The sequence below is a fragment of the Mus musculus genome, chromosome X, assembly GCF_000001635.26.
Source record: "Mus musculus strain C57BL/6J chromosome X, GRCm38.p6 C57BL/6J".
Classification (NCBI taxonomy): Eukaryota; Metazoa; Chordata; class Mammalia; order Rodentia; family Muridae; genus Mus; species Mus musculus.
Genome location: NC_000086.7, coordinates 151580753 through 151599006, shown reverse-complemented (window position 1 = coordinate 151599006; position 18254 = coordinate 151580753). Strand labels below are relative to the sequence as shown.

At 40.5% G+C, this 18254-nt stretch overlaps 1 protein-coding gene across 9 annotated transcripts in view; it reads right to left on the bottom strand.

Moving 5' to 3' along the window:
* The window catches only part of Phf8 (PHD finger protein 8), a 113219-nt gene that overhangs the window by 34853 nt on the left and 60112 nt on the right, over positions 1–18254 (bottom strand). For all 9 annotated transcript variants that reach the window (XM_006528875.4, XM_030251372.1, XM_006528878.4 and 6 more), the window contains 3 exons: positions 1528–1706; positions 1022–1107; positions 371–504 (listed from right to left, as the gene is read on the bottom strand). In XM_006528875.4, coding sequence (XP_006528938.1) covers positions 371–504; positions 1022–1107; positions 1528–1706 — 399 coding nt within the window. The remainder of the gene's footprint in view (positions 1–370; positions 505–1021; positions 1108–1527; positions 1707–18254) is intronic.

Here is an 18254-nt window from a genome sequence, read left to right as displayed (position 1 = left end):
TATGACTCTCCCTGGCCCATTTCCAAAGTACTTAAAATTGCTTCTTCCTCAAGTCTACATATCCTGTTACTGCCATCTCTGAAGATTTTAAGGACAGTTTTCACATTCACATTATTCTCCCAGCATAAATATCCTTGTTAATTATCTAATTGGTTCAGTAATGGGCATGGTGGTACATGTTGGGTCTGTATTATCAGCACTCACTTGGAGGCAAGGCAAAAAAGTACTAGGAGTTCCAGACCAGCCTGGGATAAATAAAGAGACGATGTCTCAAAAACCCAAAACATATAAAAATGCTCAACAAATAATTAGCTGGCCTAGCCCTTTGGGTGGTACTCTTTTGATAGCCTAGAAAATGAAGATTACTCACGTGAGGGCAGCATAGTCAGGTCCCCCCACCTGCCTGCTGGCCTTAAGTAGATCAAGAATTCCACCGGCTCCACTCCCATTCCCAAGCTTGCTTTCAACCCCTTCCACCATGTCCTCATCTGTGGTATAGTCCTCCTGTTAAAGAAAAAATATACTGCCTCAATTGTACAGGGCAGGTCTGGTAAGTTTCTAGTACAAGTTTGACAGTGTGAGTCCTAACATCCTATATGTAGACCATCTATTATGCAGTACATTTATCATTCCATTTCAATCTTTAAAATCTTTGTAAAGCACTATGATTTCTACTTGATAGACAAGCAATTTAGGAAACAATGAATTAAAAGAATGTGTGAAGGGACACATCATAAACTACAAATCATATACTCTCTTCCCTAAGTGATACTGCCTTTTATTTAATATTTTAAAATATTTTAACTCAATTATAATCTTCCATTTATATGCTGGTCAAAACTTAGTGTCCAATTTAATTTTTTTCACAAGGACAGAAATTGAATCCAGGGCTTTGCACAGGCTAAGCAAATGCTCTACAGTGAAGAATATCCCTACCCTAGCATTCAGTATTTATCTTCTATTTCAGAAATTAAATACATACTATGCTTGTCCCTTTGCCAGATCTAGGACACACTCCTACCTCAATGTCAAACTCAACTTCTCCAGGTTCACGAATTCGGTTGGGGTCAGAGCAAGGTTTTGCACGGGGCAACTTCCGGGGAAATTCTAAAATACAATGCAATATATTAGTATGAGGCAAGGTTATGATGCATCTGAGCCAAACACTCAAAGGAAGCAAAATAAGAATATAATTTCCAATGGGTGGCAGTGTGCACACTTTTAATCCCAACATTGGGAGTTAGAAGTAGGTGTATATCTGAGTTTGAAGCCAGCCTGGTCTAGAGTGAGTTACAGGACAGCCAGGGCTACACAGAAACCCTGTCTTGAAAACAAATAAACAAACAAAAATGCATTTTTTTTCTCTGAAGTAATGGCCACCAAGGAATTAACTGAAAAAAAAAACCCAAACCAAATAACCTCTAATCTTGTAGGTATTTAGAGCTTGGTAAATCTAAAAGCCATAAAATTTAAACCTAAAACAAGTGTGAAATGGCAGGACAAATAAAAAATAAAACAGAAACATACTTGATCTTATTAACAGGTTCGCCTTTTCCTTTCCCAATCTCTCGTCAATCTGCAGCTCATCATCTGAATCCAAGTCAAATTCATCTCCCATGACCTGTTCTGCTACCAGTCTTGCACTGTCTACCTTCTTTGCAATTTTGGCTCTCCGAGATTTGGATACACTCTTCATCCTCTTCGTACTAGAAAAATGAGAACAAGACCACGAAATGAGTCATTGTAGGGCTAATGAAACAATGGTAGAATGCATGCTTAACATGTGCAAATCCCTCAATCGACACTCATTACTTTCCCCCAAAGGTAATTCTCCCTAAGTTATTACACAATGTAATCCTCATCAAAATGCACTGTTTTATTTTTGTAAAATTTGGCATGTACACGAATACCGCATTTAAATCATTTCCACTAAGTCACTCTTTCATGTTCCCCTACTCCATCTCAAATTCATAACGTCTTATTGTCGCTTATGTTACAATAATAACTTACACACATAAATACAGCCTACTGATCCATATAGTACAGACTGTATGTTTATGTGTTTAGGGCTATAGTGCTGCTTGTATGTTTAGGTCTTTAAGACTGGTCTCATGGGATTGGATAACCTATTAGGGGCCCCCTTCCTGGAGAAGAATGATTATCTCTTGCCTGTAGCCCTTAATCTAGGCTTAAGATCTTGTGTGACTGCCCTTACTCAAGTTGGGATGACAACTGTTGTAGCCATCACACAGGTCTTATTTAGGTGACCATATTAAAATTAAATTCTCAAAAATTACTACAAAAATAAATGATCAACTGTTCTTAGAACCAACAAATGCATTATGTATGTGTATGGTACTGTTAAAAAATAAAACTTGACATGCAAAGGAAGGACCTAAAATAGGTAATACTTCTTTAAAAAAAACAGCACTAAAGCACTTAAATGACATAGTTTCAAAACTGGTAAAGTAATTGAGGTACTATGAGACTGGCATAAGAATAGACATATATGCTGGGCATGCAGGTATATCCCAATGCTTTGGAAGCAGAGGCAGACAGATCTCTGTGAGTTTGAGGCCTGCCTGGTCTATGTAGCAAAATCCAGGGCAGTCAGCATTATATGGTAAGACATTGTTCTAAGACAGTGTCCCCTGGGTGGAGGCTTACACCTTTAATCCCAGCACTCAAGAGGGAGAAGCAGGCAGACATCTGAGTTTGAGGTTAGCCTGGTCCACACAGAAAGTTCCAAGACAACCAGGGCTACACAGAAACTGTCTTAAAACAAAACAAAAAGGCAATGTCTCTTAAAAATTAAATAAATAAAAGAATGGATGTAGACAGATAAATGGAACAAAACAAAACACCCATGGAAGGAGTTACAGAGACAAAGTTTGGAGCTGTGACGAAAGGATGGACCATCTAGAGACTGCCATACCCGGGGATTCATTCCATAATCAGCCTCCAAATGCTGACACCATTGCATACACTAGCAAGATTTTGCTGAAAAGACCCAGATATAGCTGTCTCTTGTGAGGCTATGTCAGGGCCTGGCAAACACAGAAGTGGATGCTCACAGTCAGCTATTGGATGGATCACAGGGCCCCCAATGGAGGAGCTAGAGAAAGTAACCAAGGAGCTAAAGCGGTCTGCAACCCTATAGGTGGAACAACAATATGAACTAACCAGTACCCCCCAGAGTTCCTGTCTCTAGCTGCATATGTAGCAGAAGATGGCCTAGTCGGCCATCATTGGAAAGAGAGGCCCATTGGTCTTGCAAACTTTATATGCCTCAGTACAGGGGAACGCCAGGGCCAAGAAGTGGAAGTGGTTGGGTAGGGGAGTAGGGGGGAGGGTATGGGGGACTTTTGGGATAGCATTGGAAATGTAAATGAAGAAAATACCTAATTAAAATAAATAAATAAATAATCCAGAATACACAATTAAATATGGTCAATTTACTTTTCACAAAGGTACCAAGGCAATTGTTAGGAGAAAAGGATATTTCTTTTAACAAAGGATGCTGAGTTAACTGGTTATCTATTAATATATAAACAAATAAAATGAACTATTACCCCCACTTTATATATAAAACTAATATAAAATGTATCACAGATGAAAACGTAAATGTAAAACCTATAAAACTACTAGAAGGAAGCACAGGAAAATATCTTTGTGACCTAGGATTGAGCAAACTAAGAACTTCTGGTGGAATCACCATGCCTGACCTCAAGCTGTACTACAGAGCAACAGTGATAAAAACTGCATGGTACTGGTACAGCGATAGACAGGTAGATCAGTGGAATAGAATTGAAGACCCAGAAATGAATCCACACAACTATGGTCACTTGATCTTTGGCAAAGAAGCCAAAATCAACCAGTGGAAAAAAGATAGCATTTTCAACAAATGGTGCTGGCTTAACTGTCAGCCAGCATGTAGAAAAATTGCAAATTGATCCATTTTTTTCTGTTTCTTAAAAATTTATTTATCTTAATTTATTTACATAATCAAGTGTTATCCTCTTACCCGGTTTCCCATCCTTCCAGAAACCCCCTATCCCACCCCCATCTCTACTTCTATGAGGGTGTTCCTCTACCCACCCACCCACGCCTGCCCCCCCCCCCCGTCTTCAATTCCCCTACACTGGGGGGCATCTATCAAGCTTTCATAGGACCAAGGACCTCTCTTCCCATTGATGCCTGACAAGGCCATCCTCTACTACATATGCAGCTGGAGCCATGTGTACTCCTTGGTTAGTGGCTTAGTCCCTGGAAGCTTGGGGGGGGGGTGTTTGTTGGTTGGTATTGTTGTTCTAACTATGGAGTTGCAAACCCCTTCAGTTCCTTCAGTCCTTTATCTAACTTCTAGATTGGGGACCCTGTCCTCAGTGCAATGGTTGGCTGTGAGCATCCGACTGTATTTGTAAGGCTCTAGCAGGGTCTCTCAGGAGACAGCTATATCAGGCTCCTTTCAGCAATCATTTCTTAGCATCCACAATAGTGTCACGTACAACAGTTAAGTGTCTGTATCTGGGATGAATCTCCAAGTGGGACAGTCTCTGGATGGCCTTTCCATTTTTATCTCCTTGTACAAAGCTCTAGTCCAAGTGGATCAAGGACCTTCACATAAAACCAGATACACTGAATCTATTAGAAGAGAAAGTAAGGAAGAGCCTCACACTCATTGGCACTAGGGGAAATTTCCCAAACAGAACTCCAATGGCTCAGGCTTTAAGATCAAGAATTGATAAATTAGACCTCATGAATCTGAAAAGCTCCTTCTGTAAGGCAAAAGGCAGAGTCAATAAGATGTCAGTAACTAAGATAACTTGAAATCAACAAAAGGTCCAAATATAAATTTCTCTAAATAAACACAATCAAACACACAAAAAATATATTCCATACCATTAGTCAATAGAAAAATCCAAACCCAAATGATAGTAAGATATGGTGGGGCATACCTATCATCCCAGTACACTAGAGACTAAGGCAAGAAGATGGTGAATTTGAAGTTAGCCTAGGGTAACAGAGAAAGAGTCTATGTCCAAAAAAAAAAAAAAAAAAAAAAAAAAAAAAGCTGATTAGTTTTAATAACATGCTAAGTGAAACAAACCATACAGAAAAAGAAGATGCATGAGCTGATTTTATCTCAGATCTATTAAAAGATAGAAATTTGTTTAAGTAAAGGGTACAGTGGTAGTTATAAAGGATAAGATGAGATGCGACAGATATTGGTTAAAAGATAGAGTTATAGTTATGTAGTATGAGTAAGTTCTAGAGGTCTTATTGATTATTTAGTCAACAATATTGCCCTGCAAACTTGAAAAGTTCTAACTCTATAGATATTTTAATTATTTTGAATATGGTAATCATTTTACACTGTAGACATATAAAACATTACACCATATCTGTTAACTATAAAATATTTTCAGACTGGGAACGTAGCTCAGTGATACAGCACTTTGTCTAGTATGCATGAGGTTCTGGGTCCCATCCCCAACAGCCCAAACCAAACATAACCAAAACAAAAAAAACCCACCATTATTTATTTAAAAACAACAACATACAGGGCTGGATGGATGGTTCAGCAATAAAGAACAACTGCTGCTCTTGTGGAGGACTTAAGTTTGGATCCAGCACCCATGCCAGGTAACTCACAACAACCTGTAACTCTAGTTCCAAGGGACCAGATGCCCTCTTCTGGCCTCCACTAATACCAGCAGGTGCACACCATTTAAAAATAAACATACAATGAGCCTAGCATGGTGGTACACTTCTGTATGCCTAGTACTTGGGAGGTGGAGGTAGAAGAATCAAGAGTTCAAGGTCAATTTTAGCTATAGTGCAACACTGTGGTCTGCTTGAACGCCAAGAGACTCTATCTAAAAAAAAATATTTTAAAATGAGAGAAACAATGCTAAAGCTACACATGACTAGTAAGTAATAAAGGGAAACACACACACTACCACCAACATCAAAATAACAGGAATAAGCAATTAATATTAAACATTAATATCTCAAAATATCAATGGACTCAATTTCCCCAATAAAAAGACACAGGCTAGTAGAATGTACATGAAAACAGGATCTAGTCTTCTGAAGCATAGAAGAAACATACCTCAATAACAAAGATAGACAGTACCTCAGAATAAAGGGCTGGAAAAAGGTTTTCTAAGAAACAGACCAAAGAAGCAAGCTGGAGTAACCCTTCTAATATCTAATGAAATAGACTTTCAATCAAAATTAATTAAAAGAAATAGGGAAAGACACTTCATACTCACCAAAGGAAAAAGTCATCAAGATAACTTCTCAATTCAGAACATCTATGTCCCAAATGCATCCACATTGGTAAAAGAAACATTAGCAAAGCTTAAATCACACATAGAACCTCACACATCAATAGTGGGAGATTTCAACACCCCAATCTCACAAAAGGACAGGTCACCTAGATAGAAACTAAGGAGAGAAATAATGAAATTTACAGACGTTATGAATTAAATGAACCTAACATATCTACAGCACATTTCACCAAAACACAAAAGAATATACCTTCTTCTCAGCCCCTCACAGAACATTCTCCAAAATGACCACATAGTCAGTCACAAAGTAAGTCTCAACAGGAAAAAGAAAATTAAAATAACCACCCATATCTTATCCGACCACCAAGGATTAAAGTTGGATTTACACAACAAAAGAAAGAACAGAAAGCTTATGCGTTCAGGGAAACTGAACAACTTTCTACTCAATGACCACTAGGTCAGAGTAGAAAAAAAAGAAATTACAGACTTTCTAGAACCCAGCAAAAATGAAGGCACAACATACCCAAACTTATGGGAAACAAAGAAAGCAGAACTAAGAAAAAAATTCATAGCACTAAGTGCCTTCATAAAGAAATTAGAACCCTCAGGAGAAAGGTGGTTTTAACCCAGAATCACGAGTGAGCTGTAAACCAGAAAGTGTTCTTGGGGAAAACAGGCCAGAACAGGGCCTGGGCCAATGAAGTGTCACCAAGTTAGAGTGAAAGATGGTAAACTGCTTTTCTTCAGCTCTTGTTTTCTCTTTGCTGTTTTGCTATTTCCTTGTAGCTTAGAATGTAAAATCAATTGTTAAGATTTGTTATGATAAAAACTTCAAGTCTCTGAAGAAAGAAATTAAAGATGATCTCAGAAGATGGAAAGATCTCCCATGCTCATGGATTGGCAGGATCAACATTGTAAAAATGGCTATCTTGCCAAAAGCAATCTACAGATTCAATGCAATCCCCATCAAAATTCCAACTCAATTCTTCAACGAATTAGAAGGAGCAATTTGCAAATTCATCTGGAATAACAAAAAACCTAGGATAGCAAAAACTCTTCTCAAGGATAAAAGAACCTCTGGAGGAATCACCATGCCTGACCTCAAGCTTTACTAAAGAGCAATTGTGATAAAAACTGCATTGTACTGGTATACTGACAGACAAGTAGACCAATGGAATAGAATTGAAGACCCAGAAATGAACCCACACACCTATGGTCACTTGATCTTCGACAAGGGAGCTAAAACCATCCAGTGGAAGGAAGACAGCATTTTCAACAAATGGTGCTGGCACAACTGGTTGTTATTATGTAGAAGAATACAAATCGATCCATTCCTATCTCCTTGTACTAAGGTCAAATCTAAGTGGATCAAGGAACTTCACATAAAACCAGAGACACTGAAACTTATAGAGGAGAAAGTGGGGAAAAGCCTTGAAGATATGGGCACAGGGGAAAAATTCCTGAATAGAACAGCAATGGCTTGTGCTGTAAGATCGAGGATTGACAAATGGGACCTCATGAAACTGCAAAGCTTCTGCAAGGCAAAGGACACCGTCAATAAGACAAAAAGGCCACCAACAGATTGGGAAAGGATCTTTACCTATCCTAAATCAGATAGGGGACTAATATCCAATATATATAAAGAACTCAAGAGGGTGGACTCCAGAAAATCAAATAACCCCATTAAAAGATGGGGCTCCGAGCTAAACAAAGAATTCTCACCTGAGGAATACCGAATGGCTGAGAAGCAACTGAAAAAATGTTCAACATCCTTAATCATCAGAGAAATGCAAATCAAAACAACCCTGAGATTCCATCTCACACCAGTCAGAATGGCTAAGATCAAAAATTCAGGTGACAGCAGATGCTGGTGAGGATGTGGAGAAAGAGGAACACTCCTCCATTGTTGGTGGGATTGCAAGCTTATACAACCACTCTGGAAATCAGTCTGGCGGTTCCTCAGAAAATTGGACATAGTACTACCGGAGGATCCCGCAATACCTCTCCTGGGCATATATCCAGAAGATGTCCCAACCAGTAAGAAGGACACATGCTCCACTATGTTCATAGCAGCCTTATTTATAATAGCCAGAAGCTGGAAAGAACCCAGATGCCCCTCAACAGAGGAATGGATACAAAAAATGTGGTACATTTACACAATGAAGTACTACTCAGCTATTAAAAAGAATGAATTTATGAAATTCCTAGGCAAATGGATGGACCTGGAGGGCATCATCCTGAGTGAGGTAACACAATCATAAAAGAACTCAAATGATATGTACTCACTGATAAGTGGATATTAGCCCAGAAACTTAGTATAGCGAGATATAAGGTACAATTTGCAAAACACATGAAACTGAAGAAGAACGAAAACCAAAGTGTGGACACTTTGCCCCTTCTTAGAATTGGAAACAATCACCCATGGAAGGAGTTACAGAGACAAAGTTTGGAGCTGAGACAAAAGGATGGACCATCTAGAGACTGCCATATTCAGGGATCCATCCCATAATTAGCCTCCAAACGATGACACCATTGCATACACTAGCAAGCATTTGTTGCAAGGACTGTGATATAGCTGTCTCTTGTGAGACTAGGCCGGGGCCTAGCAAACACAGAAGTGGATGCTCACAGTCAGCTATTGGATGGATCACAGGGCCCCCAATGGAGGAGCTAGAGAAAGTATCCAAGGAGCTAAAGAGATCTGCAACCCTGTAGGTGCAACATTATGAACTAACCAGTACCCCAGAGCTCTTGTCTCTAGCTGCATATGTATCAAAAGATGGCCTAGTTGGCCATCACTGGAAAGAGAGGCCCATTGGACAGGCAAACTTTATATGTCCCAGTACAGGGGAACTCCAGGGCCAAAAAATGGGAATGGGTGGGTAGGGGAGTGGGGCGGGAGGGGGGACTTTTGGGATAGCATTGGAAATGTAATTGAGGAAAATACGTAATAAAAAATTATATAAAAAAAGATTTGTTATGAATAAATATTTATCTTTCTTAAAAAAAAGAAATTAGAGATTCCTCATACTAGCAACTTAACAGTACACCTGAAAGCTCTAGAACAAATAGAAGCAAACATACACAAGACAAATAGATGGCAGGAAATAATCAAACTGAGAGCTGAAATCAGTCAATTAGAAACTAAGAGAACAATACAAAGAATAAAGAAACCAAGAGTTTGTTCTTTGAGGAAATCAACAAGACACACAAACCCTTAGCCAAGCTAACTCTAAGGGAGAAGGAGAATATCCAAATTAACAAAATCAGAAATGAAAGGGGGACATAACAGACGGAGGAAATCCAAAGCATCGATAGATCTTATTTCAAAACCTGCACTCTACAAAAATGGACAATTTTCTTGATAGGTATCACTTTCCAAAGTTAAATCAAGATCAGGTAAACAATTTAAACAGACCTATAGCCCCTAAGGAAACAGAAGTAGTCATTAAAAGTTTCCCAAGCAAAAAAGTCCAGGGTTAGATGGTTTAGTGCAGAATTAGACCAGACTTTCAAATTTAATTTAATGCCAATACTTTTCAAATTATTTCACAAAATACAAACAGAAAGAACATTGCCAAAGTCATTCTATGAGGCCATAGTTACCCTGTTACCTAAACAATACTAAGAAGACACAACAAAGAAGTAATTTCAGACCAATTTCCCTTATCAACAATGATGTAAAAATACTCAATAAAATACTCGCAAACCAAAGCCAAGAACAAATCAAAAACATCATCCTCCATGATCAAGTAGGCTTCATCCCAGGGATGCAGGAATGGTTCAATATGCAAAAATCCATCAATGTAATCAACCATATAAACAAACTGAAAGAAAAATATCACATGATCATTTCATTAGATCCTGAAAAATCTTTGACAAATTCTAACACCCCTTCACCATAAAAGTCTTGGAGAGATCACGGATGCAAAGCACATATTTGAACATATTAAAGGCAATATATAAGGCAAGAGCCAACATTAACTTTTTCTTCTTTTTTTTTAATTTAAATTTAATTTTAATTTATTTTTACACTCCATATTCCATTCCCTGCCTCCCTCCACCCTCTGTCTGCTCCACATCCCACACCTGCTCCCCACTCCATCCAGTCTCCACGTGGATGCCCCCCACAACCTGACCTCTAAACTCCCCAAGGCCTCCAGTCTCTTGAGGGTTAGGTGCATCATCTCTGAATGAACACAGACCCGGAAGTCTTCTACTGTATGTGTGTCCATGGCCTCATATCAGCTGATATATGCTGCCTGTTGGTGGTCCAGTGTTTGAGAGATCTCAGGGGTCCAGATTAATTGAGACTGCTGGTCCTTCTACAGGATCACCCTTCTCCTCAGCTTCTTTTAGCCTTCCTTAATTCAACAACAGGAGTCAGCTGCTTCTGTCCATTGGTTGGGTGCAAATATCTGCATCTGACTTTTTCATCTGCTTGTTGGGTTGAACAAGCTAGAAAGCTAGGACAATGGAAACTCCCAGGAATCTATGAGGGTGACCCTAGGTAAGACTCCTAGCAATAGGGGATATGGAACATAAAACTGTCACCTCCTATAAGCAAGCAAGACTTCCAGTGTAGGGAGGGAGACACCAACCTAGCCACAAAACTTTAGACCCATAATGTGTCCTGCCTACAAGATGTGCATGGATGAAGTTGGAGTAGAAACTGAAGGAATGGCCAACCAATGACTGTACCAACTTGAGACCCATAACAATGAGAGTCTACTCCTTAAACTCTTAGTGGTATTCTGCTATACTTGCAGACAGGAGCCTATCATAACTGTCATCTGAGAGGCTTCATCCATCAGCTGAGGGAATCAGATTTCATCTGAGAAGCTTCACCCATCATTCAAACATGAGTAAAGCTCAGGGAATCTTGTGGAAGATGGGGAGGAAGGATTGAATGAGCCAGAGAGGTCAAGGACATCACAAGAAAACCTAAAGAATCAAATAACCTAGGCCCATAGGTGCTCACACAGACTGAACCACCAACCAGACAGCATGTATGTGACAGACCTAGGTCCCCTACACAAATGTAACAGACAAGCAGCTTGGTCTTCATATGAGTCCCATAAGAGCAGGAGCAGGGGCTATCTCTAACTACATTGTCTACCACTGGATTCATTTTCCCTAACTGGACTGCCTACTCTAGCTCCAATAGGAAAAGATGCACCTGTCGTACTGCAATTTGTATGCCAAGGCAGGCTGATATCCAAGGGTGGCCTCCTCTTCTCTGAAGAGAAAGGAAAAGGGATGGTAGGGGAGGAGGAGAGAGGTGGGGCTTGGAGGAAAGGAGGAAGGGGAAGCTGCTATTGGGTTTTAAGTACTTAATGAAAAAAATAATATCAACTTCACTTTTAATAAATGTAGAATAAATATTTATGGAGTTATTATGACATTATTAAAATATGTAAACAGTATTTAATTCAGAATAATAAATACTATTTTAAAAAAAACACCTAAACACTAGCAGCAAAAAAAAGTCAATGAAATGATTCTGAATGATACTCTTTTTAGTTATAGTTGTAGACTGAAGCCTAGCACAATCATCAGAGAGGCTTCATCCAGCAAGTTTTGGCAGCAGATGCAGTTAAACATTAGGTGGAACTCAGGGAATCCTGCAGAAGAGGCAGTGGAAGAATTCAGGGAACCAGAGGGGTTAGGGACACCACAAGAAAATGGATCACAGAATCAACTAATCGGGGACCATAGGGGCTCAAAGAGACTGAACCAACAATCAGGGAGCCTGTGGGGGGGGGGGTCCTGAACTAGGTCCTCTGTGTATATGTTACAGTTGTGTAGCTTAGTGTTCTTATGGAACTTATAACAGTGGAAGCAGGGGAGAAGAGGCTGTCTCTGACTCTTGCCTCCTTTTGGGACTCTTTTCCTTCTACTGGGTTGCTTCATCAAGCCTTAATATGAGGGGAGGTCCCTAGTCTTTTTGCAACTTGATATAAAAAAAGGAGGAGGGAAGGAATGGATCTGGAGGAGGGAGTATGAATGGGAGGAGAAGGAGGGGAAACTGTGGTTGAGATATATTGATGAGAGAATAAAGAAAAAAGGACCTTATCTCTAATTCTTTTTTTTGAATATTTAATAATTTATTCCTCATGGTATCATCTTTTTTTTCTTATCTCTAATTCTATTAATATAAAATATCCAGAAAAAGAAAATCTATAGAGACAATAAGTATATTAGTAATTATTGGTAGATTTAGCCTGGGATAAGGTTAAAATATTCTAAAATTGAACTATAATGATAACTGGACTACTCTATAAACTTAAAAAAAATCACTTGCGAAGGTTAATTTATAGTGTGCAAATTATAACTCAAGAAATCTTACTAATAAGTATTATCTTTAAGAGTTATTTTAATATTAATTCAGAGAAGAGGCCAATCAATAGGCATGATGTTATCATTTTATTAATGGAGTAAGTTCTGCTATTCTATAGTATAACAGGATGAATATAATTAACAATGATACCTTATATATATCTCAATGTAGTTTGAACTTTTAAAAAAAATACTGAGCCAGTCACTACCCAACATTACATTACACCTCATAAATATATAAGAATATCTTTGTTAATCAAAGAAATAATACATGCCAGGCATGGAAGCACATGCCTTTAATCCCATCAACTTGAGGCAGAGGTGGACAGATCTCTGAGTTCATATTTAGCCCTGTTTCCATAGGTAGTCCTAGGCCAGCCAAAACTTTGTGTGTGTTTCTCTCTATAGTATATGCACATATGTATATGCATATATAATATATATAAAACGTATATAAAGGGGATGGAAAACAGATCATGTTAGATTATGCTGTTAATACATAGTAAACAATTTTAGATAGTTAAAAAGGAATGTTTCTAGTAAAATCAGAAAATTCATATATTTAGCAAATACCTATTTTGCTAAAATGTCTTTCAGTGAATTAGTTTTCTAGCTCATGGAGTTAATGTTAATACAGAGTCTGTTACACAGCAAAGGCCCATTGATGACAGAGAGTATAATTAAACTGTCTGGGTCACATTTTTCACATGTATAACATGGGAATAACTATATTAACCTTGAGAGCTGTGAGGATTAAGTACAGTAATGTATGTTGACAGCTAAGATAGTTTGACACACAGCAGCTATTTAATGTCATGTGCCTATACCCTCATCTTTTAATTTTTAGTTATGAAAAATTTAAACACATACAAAAATGTAAATGTATAATAAATGGCCACATATCTATCATCTAGTTAAATTTCCAGATATATGACACAGAGCCAATCTTGTTCCATCTACACTTCACTCTTGCAATATATTCATACTGGAAAAAGCCCAAATATACTTCATCCATATATATTTCTATACCTTCTCAGTTTAGTTAAAAATACCTCTGGCAGCTGCAACAAATCAACAGAAGTAGCACAAGAAGAAGACAGGGAGAAGGGGTACAGAGATCTCTTTACATTGTATCTTACTGTTGGGAGCCGCGCCCACATTCGCCGTTACAAGATGGCGCTGACAGCTGTGTTCTAAGTGGTAAACAAATAATCTGCGCATGTGCCAAGGGTATCTTATGACTACTTGTGCTCTGCCTTCCCCGTGACGTCAACTCGGCCGATGGGCTGCAGCCAATCAGGGAGTGACACGTCCGAGGCGAAGGAGAATGCTCCTTAAGAGGGACGGGGTTTCGTTTTCTCTCTCTCTTGCTTCTTGCTCTCTTGCTTCCTGCACCCTGGCTCCTGAAGATGTAAGAATAAAGCTTTGCCGCAGAAGATTCTGGTCTGTGGTGTTCTTCCTGGCCGGTCGTGAGAACGCGTCTAATAACAATTGGTGCCGAATTCCGGGACGAGAAAAAACTCGGGACTGGCGCAAGGAAGATCCCTCATTCCAGAACCAGAACTGCGGGTCGCGGTAATAAAGGTTCCCGTAAAGCAGACTGTTAAGAAGGATTCAACTGCATGAATTCAGAACTTTTCAGCTGGGGAACGAGAGTACCAGTGAGTATAGCTTTACGAGGTAAGCCTGGCCTTGAACTTTCTAAGGAAATTCAAGACAGTCTATCAGAAGTAAAGTGGAATATGTTTGGCCTTGAATTTTTTCTAGTGTTAGAAGCCCTTTTGTTCCTTTTCACATGTTATCAAGTGGTTAAGGCAGGGCGGATTCTAGATGAAATTCAGGACAAGCTATCAGAAGTAAAGCGGGGAGAGAGAGTAGGAGCAAAGAGGAAATATGGTACACAAAATAAGTATACAGGCCTTTCCAAGGGTCTTGAACCCGAGGAAAAGTTAAGGTTAGGTAGGAATACCTGGAGAGAGATTAGAAGAAAAAGAGGAAAAAGGGAAAAGAAGAAAGATCAATTAGCGGAGGTCTCTAGGAAAAGGAGCCTGTGCTCATCGCTGGATGGGCTCGGGGAGCCAGCTCTTAGTAGCTCTGAAGCAGGTGAAGAATCCTCCTCTGAGGAAACAGACTGGGAGGAAGAAGCAGCCCATTACCAGCCAGCTAATTGGTCAAGAAAAAAGCCAAAAGCGGCTGGCGAAGGCCAGTTTGCTGATTGGCCTCAGGGCAGTCGGTTTCAAGGTCCGCCCTATGCGGAGCCCCCGCCCTGCGTAGTGCGTCAGCAATGCGCAGAGAGGCAGTGCGCAGAGAGGCAGTGCGCAGACTCATTCATTCCCAGAGAGGAACAAAGGAAAATACAACAGGCATTTCCGGTCTTTGAAGGAGCCGAGGGTGGGCGTGTCCACGCTCCGGTAGAATACTTACAAATTAAAGAAATTGCCGAGTCGGTCCGTAAATACGAAACCAATGCTAATTTTACCTTGGTGCAGTTAGACAGGCTCGCCGGCATGGCACTAACTCCTGCCGACTGGCAAACGGTTGTAAAAGCCGCTCTCCCTAGTATGGGCAAATATATGGAATGGAGAGCGCTTTGGCACGAAGCTGCACAAGCGCAGGCCCGAGCAAACGCAGCTGCTTTGACTCCAGAGCAGAGAGATTGGACTTTTGACTTGTTAACGGGTCAGGGAGCTTATTCTGCTGATCAGACAAACTACCATTGGGGAGCTTATGCCCAAGTTTCTTCCACGGCTATTAGGGCCTGGAAGGCGCTCTCCCGAGCAGGTGAAACCACTGGTCAGTTAACAAAGATAATCCAGGGACCTCAGGAATCCTTCTCAGATTTTGTGGCCAAAATGACAGAGGCAGCAGAGCGTATTTTTGGAGAGTCAGAGCAAGCTGCGCCTCTGATAGAACAGCTAATCTATGAGCAAGCCACAAAGGAGTGCCGAGCGGCCATAGCCCCAAGAAAGAACAAAGGCTTACAAGACTGGCTCAGGGTCTGTCGAGAGCTTGGGGGACCTCTCACCAATGCAGGCTTAGCGGCCGCCATCCTCCAATCTCAGAACCGCTCCATGAGCAGAAATGATCAGAGGACATGTTTTAATTGCGGAAAGCCTGGGCATTTTAAGAAAGATTGCAGAGCTCCAGATAAACAGGGAGGGACTCTCACTCTTTGCTCTAAGTGTGGCAAGGGTTATCATAGAGCTGACCAGTGTCGCTCTGTGAGGGATATAAAGGGCAGAGTCCTTCCCCCACCTGATAGTCAATCAACTGATGTGCCAAAAAACGGGTCATCGGGCCCTCGGTCCCAGGGCCCTCAAAGATATGGGAACCGGTTTGTCAGGACCCAGGAAGCAGTCAGAGAGGCGACCCAGGAAGACCCACAAGGGTGGACCTGCGTGCCGCCTCCGACTTCCTACTAATGCCTCAAATGAGTATTCAGCCGGTGCCGGTGGAGCCTATACCATCCTTGCCCCCGGGAACCATGGGCCTTATTCTCGGCCGGGGTTCACTCACCTTGCAGGGCTTAGTAGTCCACCCTGGAGTTATGGATTGTCAACATTCCCCTGAAATACAGGTCCTGTGCTCAAGCCCTAAAGGCGTTTTTTCTATTAGTAAAGGAGATAGGATAGCTCAGCTGCTGCTCCTCCCTGATAATACCAGGGAGAAATCTGCAGGACCTGAGATAAAGAAAATGGGCTCCTCAGGAAATGATTCTGCCTATTTGGTTGTATCTTTAAATGATAGACCTAAGCTCCGCCTTAAGATCAACGGAAAAGAGTTTGAAGGCATCCTTGATACCGGAGCAGATAAAAGTATAATCTCTACACATTGGTGGCCCAAAGCATGGCCCACCACAGAGTCATCTCATTCATTACAGGGCCTAGGATATCAATCATGTCCCACTATAAGCTCCGTTGCCTTGACGTGGGAATCCTCTGAAGGACAGCAAGGGAAATTCATACCTTATGTGCTCCCACTCCCGGTTAACCTCTGGGGAAGGGATATTATGCAGCATTTGGGCCTTATTTTGTCCAATGAAAATGCCCCATCGGGAGGGTATTCAGCTAAAGCAAAAAATATCATGGCAAAGATGGGTTATAAAGAAGGAAAAGGGTTAGGACATCAAGAACAGGGAAGGATAGAGCCCATCTCACCTAATGGAAACCAAGACAGACAGGGTCTGGGTTTTCCTTAGCGGCCATTGGGGCAGCACGACCCATACCATGGAAAACAGGGGACCCAGTGTGGGTTCCTCAATGGCACCTATCCTCTGAAAAACTAGAAGCTGTGATTCAACTGGTAAAGGAACAATTAAAATTAGGCCATATTGAACCCTCTACCTCACCTTGGAATACTCCAATTTTTGTAATTAAGAAAAAGTCAGGAAAGTGGAGACTGCTCCATGACCTCAGAGCCATTAATGAGCAAATGAACTTATTTGGCCCAGTACAGAGGGGTCTCCCTGTACTTTCCGCCTTACCACGTGGCTGGAATTTAATTATTATAGATATTAAAGATTGTTTCTTTTCTATACCTTTGTGTCCAAGGGATAGGCCCAGATTTGCCTTTACCATCCCCTCTATTAATCACATGGAACCTGATAAGAGGTATCAATGGAAGGTCTTACCACAGGGAATGTCCAATAGTCCTACTATGTGTCAACTTTATGTACAAGAAGCTCTTTTGCCAGTGAGGGAACAATTCCCCTCTTTAATTTTGCTCCTTTACATGGATGACATCCTCCTGTGCCATAAAGACCTTACCATGCTACAAAAGGCATATCCTTTTCTACTTAAAACTTTAAGTCAGTGGGGTTTACAGATAGCCACAGAAAAGGTCCAAATTTCTGATACAGGACAATTCTTGGGCTCTGTGGTGTCCCCAGATAAGATTGTGCCCCAAAAGGTAGAGATAAGAAGAGATCACCTCCATACCTTAAATGATTTTCAAAAGCTGTTGGGAGATATTAATTGGCTCAGACCTTTTTTAAAGATTCCTTCTGCTGAGTTAAGGCCTTTGTTTAGTATTTTAGAAGGAGATCCTCATATCTCCTCCCCTAGGACTCTTACTCTAGCTGCTAACCAGGCCTTACAAAAAGTGGAAAAGGCCTTACAGAATGCACAATTACAACGTATTGAGGATTCGCAGCCTTTCAGTTTGTGTGTCTTTAAGACAGCACAATTGCCAACTGCAGTTTTGTGGCAGAATGGGCCATTGTTGTGGATCCATCCAAACGTATCCCCAGCTAAAATAATAGATTGGTATCCTGATGCAATTGCACAGCTTGCCCTTAAAGGCCTAAAAGCAGCAATCACCCACTTTGGGCAAAGTCCATATCTTTTAATTGTACCTTATACCGCTGCACAGGTTCAAACCTTGGCAGCCGCATCTAATGATTGGGCAGTTTTAGTTACCTCCTTTTCAGGAAAAATAGATAACCATTATCCAAAACATCCAATCTTACAGTTTGCCCAAAATCAATCTGTTGTGTTTCCACAAATAACAGTAAGAAACCCACTTAAAAATGGGATTGTGGTATATACTGATGGATCAAAAACTGGCATAGGTGCCTATGTGGCTAATGGTAAAGTGGTATCCAAACAATATAATGAAAAT